This window comes from Heteronotia binoei, chromosome 6 (genome assembly GCF_032191835.1).
Source record: "Heteronotia binoei isolate CCM8104 ecotype False Entrance Well chromosome 6, APGP_CSIRO_Hbin_v1, whole genome shotgun sequence".
In the NCBI taxonomy this organism is placed as follows: domain Eukaryota; kingdom Metazoa; phylum Chordata; class Lepidosauria; order Squamata; family Gekkonidae; genus Heteronotia; species Heteronotia binoei.
The window spans coordinates 122,537,706-122,555,001 of NC_083228.1; the positions used below are offsets into that span (position 1 = coordinate 122,537,706).

At 42.7% G+C, this 17,296-nt stretch overlaps 2 protein-coding genes across 2 annotated transcripts in view; both read left to right on the forward strand.

Annotated features, from left to right (window-relative positions):
- Positions 1-17,296, forward strand: part of GPR160 (G protein-coupled receptor 160) — a 302,729-nt gene that overhangs the window by 180,652 nt on the left and 104,781 nt on the right. The gene's annotated exons all lie outside the window — the stretch shown is intronic.
- Positions 1-17,296, forward strand: part of SKIL (SKI like proto-oncogene) — a 37,239-nt gene that overhangs the window by 15,518 nt on the left and 4,425 nt on the right. Inside the window, exons 3-6 of the mRNA XM_060242498.1 lie at positions 2,536-2,633; positions 6,571-6,818; positions 6,925-7,166; positions 11,266-11,490. Of these exons, the coding sequence (XP_060098481.1) occupies positions 2,536-2,633; positions 6,571-6,818; positions 6,925-7,166; positions 11,266-11,490 (813 nt within the window). The remainder of the gene's footprint in view (positions 1-2,535; positions 2,634-6,570; positions 6,819-6,924; positions 7,167-11,265; positions 11,491-17,296) is intronic.

Here is a 17,296-nt window from a genome sequence, read left to right on the forward strand (position 1 = left end):
TCCTTTAGGTCAGGGGTGGGGAACTTCTGTCCCAAGGGCCGTATATGGCCCTTGAGGTCACTTGGTGTGGCCCTCGGGGATTGCTGGGATGAACTGAGCCATGTGGCAGCCTCCCTGGGACCTGGCTGGCCAGCGAGGATGGTGGGGCCCAGCCACACTGTGCAGCAGCTTCCCCAGGGCCAGACAGGGATCACAGGGCCCAGATGTACTGTGCAGCAGCCTCCCTGGGGCCTGGCTGGCTGGCCAGAATTGCTGCAGGGCCTGGAAAAATTAGTGTCACAGCTCAGTTTGCACTTGATTATCCCAGATGGTGTGGCCTAATATGCTAATGAGTGTGTGACCTAATATGCTAATATTAGGGGATGTGGTCTAATATGCTACTGAGTTCCTGCTGGGCTTTTTCTACAAAAAAGCCCTGGAACTAGGGCGGCAGGCAGGGTGTGTGTGTATGCCAGATTAGGCTCTCCCCACATGACTTCAAATAGAAAAACAATTATTTGCATTAATTTTGCTGACCCGAATCATTCTCCCTCTGTGGTGCACTGTTTTTTAAGTTGATAATTTTTAATGGCCCGCGAATAAATATCTAATGTTGCTTTCTTAGCCCTTGGCAGAAAAAAGGTTCTCCACCCCTGCTTTAGGTAGTGAAGGGTAGGGTATAAATAAACATGCTGGATCCATCACAAGGACATTGTTAAGTCTGTGCAATGATCCCATTTCTAAGCTGCATGGATCATGTCATATGTTGGGTCTAAACCTGGGAAAGTTTATATATATAAATAAAACATCCCCCCTTTACTAAGACAGAGTAAGAGTGCAGCAGTTTGCGGTGTGCTCTCTCATCTTAGTATTGGGAGCATTTGAAATTTTGCTTGTAGAATGCTTAAATTCCATAAACAAGTCAGTTAATACAGTTTTATATGCTAAATTATAAATGATGCATTTCTAATTAGAGCAGCAAAATAGCTTTAGATTTCATAGGGCAGTAAGTGTACTGATATGTTGGTCATAGAAACTGTAATTTAACTAGGCTCCAATTTTAACTTTTTATTTTGTATATCTTGTAATCTGTATACATTTTTAAAAAAATTATAACTATATGTATATAGCTGGTCTAATGACTGTAATAATAAATATCCATCTAGGCGGGTAAAGCAATTGGTTTCCTTCCTCAAGCATAGCGATTGGACTACTGTAATGCCCTTGTCCCGAATCCAGAAACCACAGCTGGAGCAGAATGCGGCAGCCAGGCTGTTACTGGGGCTCTCCATGCGGGAGCACCTACAGCTTGGACTGCGGACGCTGCAGACTGCCAGTGGTATACTGGATTCACTACAAGGTGCTGGTTATTACTTTTAAAGCCCTATACGGCTGAGGACCTGCCTACCTTAGGGACCGTCTCTCCCCACATGATCCCCAGAGGGTGTTCAGGTGAAGAACTCAAAACTTATCGATCCCTGGGCCAAGGGAGGCAAGACTCAAAACAACTTGAGAAAGAGCCTTCTCATTTGCTGCCCCTTATTGGTGGAACCAACTCCCTGAGGAGGTCAGAGCTTTGCGAGACCTTGCCCAGTTCCACAAGGCCTGCAAGACAATGGCTTCAGCATTTCCAGAAATTTTACCTCTCTACACATGACCTCTCTATGTGTAGAGTACTAGCTAAACAGATCAGCATGGGCTGTAGTGGGTGAGGGAAGGGGACAAAATTGTTCCCTTTTTTGTCAGCAGTACACTGCTGTGTGAGGTAGAACAGAGCAATTTCACTTCTTTCTCTCTCCCAACCAAAGTGGCTGATCGTGCAACCCTAGGAATAAATGTTCCTGTGGTTGGAAATGACTACTTTGGAGAAGGGAGAACTGGGAGGGCCTGCAGCTGTCAGCGCTTTCCACTGACAAGACTTCAGGATCCCCAACCCTTTACATATTCGTAGCTTCCTTTCCGTAACTAGAATGAAGGCTTGGCATCATTATATTAAGTGTGTTATGAAACTGTTTACCACCTTGAACAGCAAAATAATGTGTTGGTGTTGGATATTTTAAAAAAATCCCACATATTTAACCACATATCTATAGCCTGCCCATGAATTGCAAGTAAGAAAGCATTTGACAAGCTTGCCCATGAATTGCGAGTAAGAAAGCATTTGACAGTGGACATAAATCTACATTGCAGTAGAAATGTGCCACATTAGCAAGCAGCATGCTGGAAGTGGTTTTGTGGTGTCCAACCCTGATGAGCTATTGACAAACTTTTCTGTAGCAGCAGGTTCTGTAACTTTTTAAATAAACAAGCTGGAGGATAGATGCACAGTCTTCAAGGAAGCTGGATATTGTTTCATCAGTGAGTGGGAAGGGCAAATTGGGGAAAGTACTGCTGTTCTGGTAGTGCTGAAGTTCTGTTACCTTGTAAGTTTGTTTTACTGTCCTCTGAAATTCTGTAGGGACAGACCTAATTGAGTTCCTTGAGAAAATATATTTTGCAGCTTATAAGAGTGGAGTCTGACCAAGTAGAGATGCTGACTTTTCTTTCTTTTCTCAGGCAGATTCTCAGTATAACATAGAATTCCAACAATGGTATCCAGTGATAAAGCAAGAAGCAGACACGATTAATCAGCCACACTCATTTCTGCATCCCAGGTAATAACTTTGTCTGAATATTTCAGCAACAGCACAGCTTGTACTTTCTTTTAATTCTTTTGCATAAAGGTATTTGAAGTTACTGGGGGTTTGTAATTGACCTCTTAAGAAATTGGGTGGGAAGTTTTCAGTAGATCTGCAGCTGAGCATTTGGGATGATGGCCTAATTTATATCCAGAAGAAACTAATCTTAAAATCCCTGGAGCTGCCACTTGCTGCAACACTGAATGGTCAAGAATCAGCCTCGTTCACAATCTTAGACTCCCCTGTAACCTTTCCAAATGATACCCTTGAAGATAATCAAGCAGTTCCAGAAGTTATTCCAGACCCTAATGTTTCTGAGGCAACTCAATGCCATCTCATTCACCAGTAACAGAAGGCCCGGATAGTTCTGCTGTTGACCATTCAGGACTTGATCCTTCCTGTCCTGTGGTCCACAGATTGTCACTCAGTCTGCTCCCCCCCTCAAAGGCTCCATCCAGTTGCTCAAGAAACGTCCATGCAGTCCCAGTCCCCTGCTTAAGTCATTTTGCATAAGGTGTTGGCAAGACCGAGGAAGAATGGCTACTTGACTGCTGCAACACCCATCTGACTGACTGTGCTTTGGCTCAGTTAAGGTCTGTCTGGAAGTTTTGTAAGGAGTCTTCTCAGGGAGTGGCTTCTGAATGACTTCTAGCATCCTCTTTTAGGGAAAGAACAGTGCTGGCATAACTGTTTTCACACTTCTGCTATTCTTTGTTACTCATTGATACTTCTTTATCTCTTAGCTCTTCTGCTGTACACTTAAGCTGCCCTACAAATATTTCACTGGGTCTCTTCCTTTGTTGTCCTATATACTGTTCCTTACAAACTGCTTCAGTTCTCTTCTTTCAGAACTGCTGCCCAGCCTGAGCTGTCTTCTTTCCCCTGCAGATTGGTTGACCAAGTGAACATAACACAGATTGTCTAGTTGTTTTACCCTCAGTCCTGCTTTCATAATATGCTAGTGTGAAGCTGGGTGTAAGACTGCAGCAGATGCTACACCAATAGGAAGCAAATCCTTGGGGGAATCGGAAGCTCTTGGGGGCCCACTCAAGGCTAAGTCCAGGGTCACCTCCCTTCTGACTGTTTCAAGGCACAGTTATTTATGGCATCTGGGCATAGTCTCTTGGTCATTGCCCAAAGGTTCATTTGCCTGACCAACAAGAGACTATGTTAAGTTGCCTATACAACACTTACTCCCTTGAATTGCCTCCCTGCTTTCTCTCTGCATTTCAGAATTGTAATCTGGGTTTGGTTGGAGGGGATGGTATAGCCCCAGTATTGTTACTTTTCATAGCAACTCTGAAGGAGTTTATTCATTCTGGTTTATTAAACTTTCCCCCTAATTTGGTGTATAGAGCAGCACCATCTTGATATGTTTTTCCATAGCCTTTCTGTAGGGACCTGCGGATAACTATATCCCCATATATATGTTCTTGTTTTGTTGTACCAGTTGATACAAGTGATACCACTTGTATCATAGAGACACTTGCAACCATCTGCTGTATTTCATCCAACTTCATCAGACTAACAGGAAAAGGAAAGCAGAGCAGCCTGTGTAATGGAGTTTTCCTCCAAACAGAGGGACTCTGCTTGCTTCTTTTTCTTTCTCATATTCTTTACACACTCACTGGGAAGACTCTGCCTACTTGCCCCACCCATTCAGCTTTCCTCTTGCTCAGATTTAAAGGCACACAGTCCAAAACACAGGCAATTTGCAGACTTCTTTTAAGGCACCTGGTGGCTTTTGGGGCAGGGCCTCCTCCCGCTGGCTAGCTGACTGGCAGTGGGGAGGAGCCTGCAAAACCGGAGGATCCCCCCCTGGGACCTGGGGACTGGCAAACGTATTTCTCCTCCTTGTTCACAGTTCCCCCTGCATTTCTTCGGGCTCCTTAAATAGGTGCAATTTTCTTTCATATGCTCGCTGCCAAGTTTTGACCTGTTTCTAACAATTTCAGCGTTCTGAACAAGAAACTCACAAATTACAAGTTCCTTAACACTGTAAATGTAAGGGAATTACTCTAAATTGTTACTTCTGTCACTAAAGTGTAAAAGCAGTTCTGTGACTTTTTAAATAAACCAGCAAGTGATTTTGTTCATTGTACATACTGTTTCATTGAGGGGGGAGGATGTTCATAGATGTAGATACATGCACACATCTACACACTGAGAAACAGTTGTAGGAGCAAAATGACATGGCAGTGTGCCCATTGTGCTGCATAGCATAATTGCACAATACAGTCCCAAATCAAACATAGCTTTTTTTTTTCTGACTATGTGAAGAGTTTGAGTTGCTTCAAAGCTCACTGAAAGCACGTGAAGCCACACTCTGCTGACGACATGTCTGCATAATGCTGATGTTGCAGTTGAATTATCACTTGTGCTGTTCCTCAGCTAATTTCACAAACTGAGCACATTGCTTCAGTATGGAAGTGGTCATGTTATATCCATCAGGCCTACGGATTCCCTCTCCCCACCTACCTCAAGTATATACAACAGCTTTCAACATGTATTTTTCCCCTAGTCCCTAAATGAGAACCATGTTCTTTGAGTTTAAAGTAACTGTTTAAGTAACAATAACACAGACTTTCCATCCCTTCTTTATGCTAAATTAATCTGAGTTGCCGTGTAATTTATTGGGATTAAAATAATTGATGCTGGGATTTTCAAATTGCGTGGGGATGCAGAGAGAATAGTGCCTTAAAGGAGAGCCAGTTTGGTGTAGTGGTTAAGTGTGCTGACTCTTACCTGGGAGAACCAGGTTTGATTCCCCACTCCTCCACTTGCACCTACTGGAATGGTCTTGGGTCAGCCATAGCTCTGGCAGAGGTTGTCCTTGAAAGGGCAGCTGCTGTGAGAGTCCTCTCAGCTCCACCCACCTCACAGGGTGTCTGTTGTGGGGGAGGAAGATAAAGAAGATTGTGAGTCGCTCTGAGATTCAGAGTGGAGGGAGGGATATAAATCTAATATCATTGTCTATTGAGCAAAGGCAGGATTCCATTTTAGATCTTCATGCACACGTCTCCACTTGAATGTCAAGCCTGCTTACATATATTCCTCCCCCCAGCCCACTGACTTCCTCTGAAAAATAAATATTTGCTCTCTGATGCATGTAATAGGCAAGAAATAGAGTGGTGGAGCCATTTCCACAAGGCAGGATACACAGTCCTCAAACAGAAGGAGTTTAGGTCTGTTGCATAATTGAAAACTTGAAATGGGAGGCGGCCATCCCTTGTTAATTGGGGAGGAACTGGTTTTGCTGCACATAACTATTCTTTTCTAGTATGCCTGCTCAAAATGCTGTTGATGTGGGAATTGTGGAGAAATCTAGGCTGTTTTGTAATGATTGCAGTACAGATTGTTTGTTTCTCAGTATTTGAGCAGCATCTTTTACTCCGTTGGAGTGCTGAAAAGCTACATGAAACATTGTTAAGTCTACATAATAAAACAGTACAGAGGCAACAAAAAAAGAGAAGTAACAAAAACAGCAGCAATTTTAAGAAAATATAGGTCTGAAGATGGACTTTGGAGCAACCCCTGGAGAAACTAAAATAGTTCTCTTTATTCATTCTTGCCTGTAAGACATTTGAATCTCATGATAGCATCTAGATTTCATTCCCCCTGGCTGATTTGGTTCTCATCATGTTACACTAAATAATAAATATGTACAACTATGTTAAAGGATTAAGTTTAAAGATTAGGGAATTAAATATTCCCTTTTAAAATCTGTTCTGGAGTAACGGAAGCCAAAGTAACTCATGTTCCCAGGCTTGTAAAGCTTTTTAAGATGTTCAAGTGAAGTTCGACGTCGGTTTATTTTATTTATTTATTTAATTATTTTCGTAGATTTATAGGCCACCTTTTCCCATAGTTAAATGTTTTTTTCTCTTAATTCTGCAATTGTCTTGTTTTCCAGCTTCTACTTTTACATGTGTGACAAAGTGGTTGCTCCCAATGTATCTCTTACCTCTTCTGTATCGCAATGTAAAGAAGCTGCAAAAACAGCAGAGAAGATTACGGAAGTAATAAAATCTCTGCCTGGGCAATCAGTAAAACCTCACAGTGCCGGCAAGCGCAAAAAAGCCATTTTCTATCAAGACAGCCCTCCTGAAGCGCAAAACAAATCTGATATGAAATTTGGCACAGAAGTATGCACTAGTTTAGGTAAGTGAGAAAATGAAAACTTGAAAATGTTAATTTTTGTATATTGTGACTCCCAGTTGGGGATTTCAGCTAAATTGTTGTTTTCCTACATTTTCAACCTCTAAAGAGCAGCCTATGTCTACTAAACCTGCAAGCAGAAGGAAAGCTGAACAGATCCCCTGCAGAACAACTATAGAAGATACAGAGGCAGAATCAAACAGCAAGGGACAATCGTCAGCTCAGGCTCTTACAAGTGATGTAGGTTGTGATGATGACAAAGGGAAAATTATGGAAGAAGTCATGAAAACATATATAAAGCAGCAAGAAAAACTACATACAATTTTGCAAAAGAAGCAGCATCTCCAAATGGTACGGTGTTAGTCTATTCTTAGCTATTTTCTGTTTTTAGAAAACTGCTTGTTATGTTAATCTTTCATAGCGGTTGCAGGCAAATGTGTATTGTTACTACAAACAGTGCAGAGACACAAAGGGACTTGGCTGGCCATTTCAAATGACAGTATGTTATAAAATGACATTGTTGGAATGATCAGACTTCAGATGCAGCTGAAATAATTTTCAAATGCTGAAAATCACCATCTGGAGGTGGTATCGCTTTTTTTAGTTCTCAGACGCAAAAGTGTCAAATATGACTAGAAATATATAGCTTTTTACATTGCTATTTGGGGGTGGGGGGAGCTGGTGCTTCTGCACTAAGGGAGTGTAGGTGGCACAGAGAGAACACATGGACATATGAAACTGCCTTATACTGAAACAAACCATCAGCCCATCAAGGTCAGTGTTGTCTACTCAGACTGGCAGTGACTTTCCATCTCTGGTGTCTTTTACGTCACCTGCCACCTGATTGTTTTAGCTGGAGATACTGAGGATTGAATCTGAGACCTTCTGCATTCCAAGTAGATGCTCTACCACTGAGCCACAGTCCCTCCCCACAGAAAGAGAAAGTTACTATTCAGAAGTGGGTTCTATAGGTAATTGTTCAGGGATTTTCACAAGAAGTGAAACAAGCATCTGTATTAGAAGCCTGGAAGAACAGGTATTATTTCAATCACCATCATCTAACTTAGGCTTCTTAGGGAAACCAGATGAAAAAACGTCATCATATTTGTTTCTTTTTTCCTCTCTTCCCTTCTTATAGGTGCATGATTACTATAGGCATGATGGGTGGGAAGGATTGCATAAGACTGCTAGCTATGAATTTTTGTGGATTTAGGAACATGGCTGAACTCACTGCATCCAATAGTATTTCAAGTGAGGTGCACAAGAAATCCCCCCCCAGTGCCTCTACTTTTGTATGGGGGCAATTCTTCAGTGTTTTTTAGTACTTATAGTGCTCAATGCAGTTGGGGAAGCATTGGGAAGAACTTGCAATTAACACAACTCGTGCACTGTAGTCTCGACAAGATTCATAGAGACAAGGACTTAGTAAAGAAGTAGATGGGATAGGTAAACAGGAAGTAGGTAGCAGACAGGCTCTTGTGATACAGGGGAGAACCTTTTCTCTCGCACAACCTCATGGGATTCCTGGAGGTGAGAAGGTCAAAACACACTTTCCTGGGAATAAGCCTTGATGAACAGATTTGAGTAGGATTCTGAATAATCTGGTTTAGGATTGCTCTCTTGGGTAAAAAAAATTACAGGTAGCTGATCACGAGTTAGGCACTCCTCAAATCAGCACTTAATTTCTCTTAATTCTGATCCAAACATTACTTTGACCCTTAGCACATTCATTTTGTTAAAAAAATTTTTTGAGGGAGAAATACTTGGAGATTAGTACTGGCTTTTCTGAAGTAATTTTTTCTGCAATAGTGTATTCCATCATCACCTTGTTGCATCTTGCACTAGCGTGTGTGTGGGATATTTCTAGGCGATGAAGTCATGCAAATGAAAGCAACTTTTAGGACACGGGTTTTTATTTATTTATTTAATACAGTGGTTCATTTAACAGAACAGTCAATGTTACGCTGTTAGGAGTCCAAACTTGGTAGAAAGTAATTTCAACAGTTATTGCACAACTGTGCAGCTCTGGCTGTAAATAAGGCATCTGGAACATTTACAAGAATTTGCATGAGAAGGCGCATAACCTAGTTACAAGAGAATGCACGAAAGTTGTGAGCAGAGGGTTGTGAGAGGCCAAAATAGCTGCCCTCTTAAGGGCTGCTTCTGGTAACTTTTGACAACATACCACAAATTGGCCTGGAAATGCCTTCAGATGTGCATCTTTGAAAAGCTGGAATGATGAGAAGCACATCAAACAGAGCTCCCTCATGCTGTTCTGCTGACCTTGCAGCTGGCTGCATTATATCCTACTAGGTTTCTAATCACTTTCTGGTTGTTATCATACACACACTTTCTAATTGTGCTGAGGAAATACACAGGAAATGTTATTCCACAGTTCAGTGACCCCACAAGGGAGTTGGTAGCAGTGGTGGTAGCTTTTGTTAGGAAGCAGTTCTGTGAATATGTCCATAATTTATGGTCTGTTTACAGCTTCCTTAGTAGTTTTGTGTATCCTACAGGTGCTGAAAATCTTGGTTTACTCTCAAGTTGAAATAAATTAGAGCATTTGTTTGCGTTTTAATTATGGCTCAACTTTCTCATTGGGACTCACGGTGGATTGCAGAGAGTGAGTCAATACAATCACTAGGGTTGGACTAGGGGCATACTTTTGGTTTACCCAAACAGAAAACAACAACACCCAAACCATACCAGTATTTTTCAGGGTTTTTAAAGCCAAAAAGACATTAGGGTCTCTTTTCAGCTATTGATATAGCTGAGCCTGAATATAAGTCAATATTATTTAGTTTTCGTTTGGGCACCTCTTGAAGAAGGCATTTAAAGAGACTGAGGTCTCTTTAAATGCCTTCTGAGTTCACTCACCGAGTCACACAGTGCAGTGGTGCAGCTTGGAGAAGGCATTTGAAGAAGGTCTCTTTAAATGCTTTCTCCAAGCCGCATGGTGGCACAACTTGGAGAGTGAACTCAGAAGACATTTAAAGGGATAATCTCTTTCTCCCCTCTGGAGAGGATGGGGGCACCTTCTTTGGGGGCCCACATAATTGGACCCCCTGGTCCAATCTTTTTAAAAATAGGGGTGGTTTTTTTTTGAGGAGTGGCACCAGTAGCTATGCTGCAAATTGGGTGCCTCTACCTCAAAAAATAGGCCTCTCCAGAGCCCCCAATGCCCCTGGATTGGTTCTTCATTATACCCTATGAGGACCAATAATGGAGCTGAGAAAAAGATTTGGGTTTCCCAAATATTTTCTGAATACCAGGTATTGGGATATGGGAATATCAGGAAATACTGATATTTTCCAGTTTCAGTATACCTGAAAAATACCAGTTGGTTTTGGGTTTTTTTGCACACTCCTAGATGGGGCATTCAGTAAATAATGCGATAGGATTAGGGTTGTAGAACCAAGGAGAAATCTAAAAGAACAGAGCCGAAGCAAAACATAACATGATACATTTTAAACAATGCAAAATTACACAGGAGGATCCTATTTACAGCAAACTGTATACAGTACTATAGACCATAGTCCCTAATAATTTATCCAAGAATCTTTGTGGATCATTTTCTGCAGTACTTGCATAGAAAAACTCTTTTGAATAATCAAGTTTTGCATGGTTAACAGAAGGCCAGGAGAGCGGGAGCCTTCCTGACCACCTCAGGTAGGGTGCTACAATGGAGAAGCCACATTTAAGGGCGGTTTTTGATTTTGCCCACTTGCAGGTTGGCACCTGCAGAAGGCCATGCTCAGATGAGCAAAGCTGTCATGGTGGCCCATGGGGGGATAGATGGGTCTTGTGGATATGAGAGTCCAAGTCTGTGGTAGCCAAAAGTTTAAATTGAACACGGTAACTGATGGGCAGCCTGTGGAGTGACTGCAGAATGGGAGTGGTACATGTGCTCCATCTAGCTCCTTATAATAGCTGACCCGCAGCAAGTAGCAACAAAGTGCTTAACAATTCAGGAACAAAGCAAGTTTTAAAAACAGCTCTTTTCGGTATTCCAGAGCTCCAAATAAACACAACACAACAAGGCTTTTGAATGGCATCTGTTGTTCATGTGCATGTTGTGCAAGTTACCTTAATTAATGCACCAAGAATGTAAAATTAGCTGTGAGTCATCATTTTCATGCTGTGTTTCTGAAATGGTCTACTGAGCTGAACAAATTGTAGTTGCGTGTGTGAGAAAGATTTTGGCATATATATCTCAAACAATCCAGCTTTTGTTGTGGAAGCCAGGCATATTTTACATTTTTTCTTAGATAAAAGCTTTTAATACATGTCAACATTTCAGTACTGTCTTGTTTCAGATAAGTGTAACAGAATTTGTGGGTTTTCTCTGCATAACCAACAATGCTAAACACCATTGAAATTTATAATGTAGAAATAAGCCTTTCTGGTATTGGAAATATTGTGTCTTACTCTGTCATTGTCTTCACAGGAAGTGGAGATGTTAAGTAGTTCCAAAGCCATGAAGGAGTTAACGGAAGAACAACAGAATTTACAAAAAGAACTTGAATCTTTGCAAACTGAGCATGCTCAAAGAATGCAAGAATTTTATGTTGAGCAGAGGGACTTGGAGAAAAAGTTAGAGCAAGTAATAAAGCAAAAGTGTACCTGCGACTCTAACTTGGAAAAGGACAAGGAAGCAGAGTATGCAGCTCAGGTGAGCAGAAAATAATAGTTTTTAATCTAGTAGTGCTGTATTTTCCCTCATTACTTATTTATACTATGATTGTTAAAACACAACAAAGAGCACTGCATGCTACAAATGTGCAGCTGCCTCTAGCATGTGTCTGGAGAGGCAGCACATATTTTGTCCAAATAGATGCTATTAAAAATTGAAACAGAGCAAGAAATTAGCCTTGTAAAATTGTAAATGCTAATGGTTTGTATGAGTCACAGTATTGCAAAATTCTGCAAAAGGTGGCTAACTAGCCCTTTTTGCTGTTCTTAATTTATACATCCTCCTTAGAAGGGCTGCTAAATTCAAATCAGAAATGTGTGTATAATTGAGAAATGTGTATATTCCCACTCCTATCTAATGCCATTTCCAACAAAGAACAAATACCAAAAACAATAAAGATCATAAAAACAAATTCAGATATAATCAAATGTTGTCAAAACCATAAATATAATCCAAACAGCAACTTGCAGTTTAAAACAGCTAATAAAAGAGCAGCACCTGGTCAGCATAACATGAGATAGTACAAACTCAAATAAATATTAGCAGTTAAATAGGATGATAAAAACAGCTCAATTAGCAGTTAAAAACATAGGTCAAAGCCTGGGGTTGCATTTGTGGCCACAGGGCTGAGAGTTAGCCAAGGACTGGCTCCTGCAGCAAGCTTAAGCTAGCCAATCAGTTCCTCTGGGGGTGACCTGGGAGGGATAGAGCTCTTGGTGGACCTGGAGTTCAGTGGCTTCCATCTGGTCTGCCCCTTCCATATTTAGTCAAGCTGCTGTAGGAGCCTCACCCTCAGCTGGTTCTAGGTGTTTCTCCTTCCTTTGCCTCTAGGACCACAATCCAATCAATTAAATTCAGCCAAGAGCCTTAAGAACATAAGAACATAAGAGAAGCCATGTTAGATCAGGCCAATGGCCCATCCAGTCCAACATTCTGTGTCACACAGCGGCCAAATATATATATATATATATATATATATATATATATATATATATATATATATATATATATATATATATATATATATATATATATATATATATATATATACATACACACACACACACACACACACACACACACACACACACACACACTGTGGCTAATAGCCACTGATGGACCTCTGCTCCATATTTTTATCTAACCCCTTCTTGAAGGTGGCTATGCTTGTGGACGCCACCACCTCCTGTGGCAGTGAATTCCACATGTTAATCACCCTTTGGGTGAAAAAGTACTTCCTTTTATCCGTTTTAACCTGTCTGCTCAGCAATTTCATCGAATGCCCACGAGTTCTTGTATTGTGAGAAAGGGAGAAAAGTACTTCTTTCTCTACTTTCTCCATCCCATGCATTATCTTGTAAACTTCTATCATGTCACCCCTCAGTCGACGTTTCTCCAAGCTAAAGAGCCCTAAGCGTTTCAACCTTTCTTCATAGGGAAGCTGTTCCAGCCCTTTAATCATTTTAGTTGCCCTTTTCTGAACTTTCTCCAATGCTATAATATCCTTTTTGAGGTGCGGCGACCAGAACTGCACACAGTACTCCAAATGAGACCGCACCATCGATTTATACAGAGGCATTATGATACTGGCTGATTTGTTTTCAATTCCCTTCCTAATAATTCCCAGCATGGCGTTGGCCTTTTTTATTGCAAACGCACACTGTCTTGACATTTTCAGTGAATTATCTACCATGACCCCAAGATCTCTCTCTTGGTCTGTCTCTGCCAGTTCACACCCCATCAACTTGTATTTGTAGCTGGGATTCTTGGCCCCAATGTGCATTACTTTGCACTTGGCCACATTGAACCGCATCTGCCACGTTGACGCTCACTCACCCAGCCTCAACAGATCCCTTTGGAGTTCCTCACAATCCTCTCTGGTTCTCACCACCCTGAACAATTTAGTGTCATCCGCAAATTTGGCCACTTCACTGCTCACTCCCAACTCTAAATCATTTATGAACAAGTTAAAGAGGATGGGACCCAGTACCGAGCCCTGCGGCACCCCACTGCTTACCGTCCTCCACTGCGAAGACTGCCCATTTATACTCACTCTCTGCTTCCTATTACTCAGCCAGTTTTTGATCCACAAGAGGACCTGTCCTTTTACTCCATGACTCTCAAGCTTTCTAAGGAGCCTTTGATGAGGAACTTTATCAAAAGTTCTTCTGTAAGAATGGGGGGCTTCTGGTTTGCGGGGGGGGGGGGGGGGGGCTTCCGGTTTGCGGCGGGGCGAGGCGGCAGCGTCTTCGAACTCCTTAACGAAGGCCGGCTGAACAGAGGCTTCTAGGGGGACCCTTGGGTCCGTACAAACCTCAGTTGGGAGGTTAAGGTATACAGAAGGGGCGAGCGGCTGGGAGCTTTCTGACTCCGGACTGCTTCGCCTCTTACCTTAGTCCCAGAGCCGAGTGGCATCCTCGGATGAGACAGCCCCAGCCTCTGGAACATGGAGGGGGAAGGTGGACGGCGGTGTTGGAACTTATTTGCACAGACTGGCTCGTTTAGGAGGAGGATGGTTGTTAAGGTACCTTGATTCCAAGCCATTCAGGATTTATAGGCTGGAACCAGTACTTTGAACTAAGTTCACAAATGAACAGGCATCCACTGTAGATCTTTGTGCAATTCCATCAGTGTTTGGCAGCAATCTTGATGCCACATTCTAAACTTTATGAGTTGTCTTTGAGGGATGTCCCACATAGAATGCATTATAGTATTCTATGTGGAGATGACAGTGGCATGGGTCTCCATGGTCAAATCTTGTTTCTTGAGGGAGGACTGGCATCTGGCAGACCAGCAGAACCTGTTCAGTGATACTATATGCAGCAGATGACATCTGAAATAAAGGATGTAAAAGTATCTACATACTGTAAACCTCTTCTGCATGGGGAGTGTCCAGAAGAGGTTGTCTTGCTGTAAGTCATCACCTTGAGCAACTAGAAGCATCCCAGTCTCACCTGGATTGAGCTTTCATCCAGGCCACTGCTGTCTCCAGGAGTCCACTACCTCACCTGATTCAGATGGAGATGGGCAAGTTTATTGTCTGCATCTTCATGCCTTTGAACTCTGTGCTAATAGATGGCCTCTCTCAGCAGTTTAATGTAGACAATCGAAAAACATGGGAGAAAGAAGTAAGACCTTGTTCCAGGTTTCATAAATTCTAAAGCAGGGTTTCCCAAACTTTTCTTTTTCATGGCCTGGTTATTTTTGCACTTCTCCTTCGTGGTGCACTAAAATTTGGGGGTGGAGCCAGGAGACTTTGGAGGTGGAGCTGGGAGACAGGAATCATGCCATTTCCTGTGGTGTCACTTCCAGGTCAAGGGCCAAGTGATGTCACTTCTGGGGCACACTGAACCAGAACTCCACCTCTTCCTGTGATGTCACTTTCAGGGCACTCCTCCAAACCTGCCTCTTCTTCTGAAGTAACTTTGTTTTCAGAAAAATCTCTCTGAAACTCATGCTGAGCCAAAATGGGGGTTGAAAGTGGATGGTCTGCAACTTTTTCATACATTCCCAGGGTCCTCTCTTTCCACCCCCACACCTGCTTGCATCTATCTGTTTGTGTGTTTTTCTCCAGCTTGCAAGCACTCCTAATACCCATGTTCAATTGCCTGCACCACCTACACACCCCTTCCTCAACAGCACTGGCCAGCGTATGCAGTTGGGAGTGCTGTTACCATTGCCATCAGGAATGCCAGCACTGTGCACCACCCACGCTGGGCCCTGGCAGCTGCTTTACCTCAAAATATGCTGACACATTTAGTAGGCCATTCCTTCAGGAAGGAAGCCAAACGGAGCTCAGGCTTTGCAGCCTGTGTCAGTCTTCAAGGCTAGCTTTTCTCTGCACAACAGAGAGACAGGGGAAGGAAGGAAGCAGAGCAGAGGTCATGCTTTGCTGGGGGTGGGGCTAGCTTTGTGACCCGGTAGTGAGGCTTCCGTGGCCCAGTACCGGGTCGCGACCCTGCAAATGGGAAACACTGTTCTAAAGGATTGAATATTGATCCAGCACAATCTTCTGGAAACAAATGGTCAGCTAGAATGAGTGCAGTAACCTGAACACTTAATCCTGGAGGACTGATGGTATCAAAAGTTACTGAGAAGGAGAGCCAACAGGAACACACTTTTCCTATCCCCTCCTGGCAAATATCAGCCATAAAGCCAACCAGAAGAAGTTTCAAGTCCACTTTTGGGACAGAAGTTGATTGAAATGAGTCTAAAGCAGGGGTGGCCAAACTGCGGCTTGGGAGCCACATGTGGCTCTTTCACACATATTGTGTGGCTCTCAAAGCTCCCACCACCCTGTTGGCTGGCTTGGAGAAGGCATTTGTCTGTTTAAATCACATCTCCAAGCCAAGCCAACTTGTAGTTTGAACAGTGCATTTAAAGTTAGAGTTGCTTTCTTTCCACCTCTCGCTCCCCCATCTTCCTTCCCTCCTTCCTTCCTTGTGGCTCTTCCTCTGATGTTCATGTCTTGCGGCTCTCAAGCATCTGATGTTCACGTCTTGCAGCTCTCAAACATCTGGCGTTTATGCTATGTGGCTCTTACATTAAGCAAGTTTGGCCACCCCTGATCTAAAGAATCATTTTCACCCAAACCCTTCTTGTCCCGTTATCACTCACTTGAGTGTGTATTGTTATCTACACATTCAGGACCCAGAGAAAACTATTTTTTCCCAGTAAACGCCATAACACTGTTTTTCGAAATCCAAGTAGAACTATTAGGGTTTTTTTTGAAGGCACATCAATCACTTCCTGTATCCAGTTCGTGAAACTCACTGTTACAAGGCGAGGTTGGGAAGTGTCAAGAACTGAAGTGGCTGCCTGATACCCAACAGCTTCTTTACATCATAGGCTACAAAAATGGAAGTTAGCAAACTTTATCTGACCAGTCTGTGCCCTAGAAGCCTCCTGGAACTGAGCTTTGATAATACCTATAGAGTATTAATTGACATGAATTCAATTAATTTTTTCTTCTGGCTGCCTTTCCTTGCAGACTTAGCTTGGCGAGGTATTGCACTTTCAAAGCCTAAATTCTCAGTGGCCTATTTGAAAAGCTCCTTTAAACTTGGAAAAGTTCAACTTTACAACAGTCTGTAGACACAGTGGTGTATAAAAGTTATGACGCCATTGTTCTATTTAATTGATTTATACCATGCCTTTCTCCCCAGTGGGGACCCAAAGTGGCTTGCATCATTCTTCTCTCCACCATTTTATTCTCACAACAACCCTGTGAGGTAGGTCAGGCTGAGAGTGCGTGACTGGCCCAAGGTCGCCTTCTGAGCTTCTGTGTCACAAGTGGGAATTCAAACCTGGGTCTCCCGGATATACTAGTCTGACACTCTTAAACCACCACACCACACAGAAGGCACAATAACATGCCATATCTTGTTTGGTTGGCTTTGTCCTGGATACATTCCCATTAGGGTGCAAGTCATCTCCCAGCACATTTCATCACTCTTAGAATGGTAGGGAGCCAAATGTGTTCTACAGGCAGGGCAGGGAACAATCATATCAGCCGACTGAGTCATCTCTGCATTCCAGTAATTGGCTCAAGTTTTGACAAGAGCATCAGTCTGTCTGCTGAAAACACTCCAAGGCCTGGCAAGAATTGATCAGCCTCTGAGGGTGGACCAGTCTAGTCACCCACCCTCTGTGATTATAGTCTGGTTTTGTTAAACATTTGATAATCACCTCCAGGATGACAAATAGAAGCATTGTATCAAGATGAACAGGCATGCTGTGATGTAGCTAAGAGTTCTAAACACCCCCCCCCCAACTTGCTAAGTAT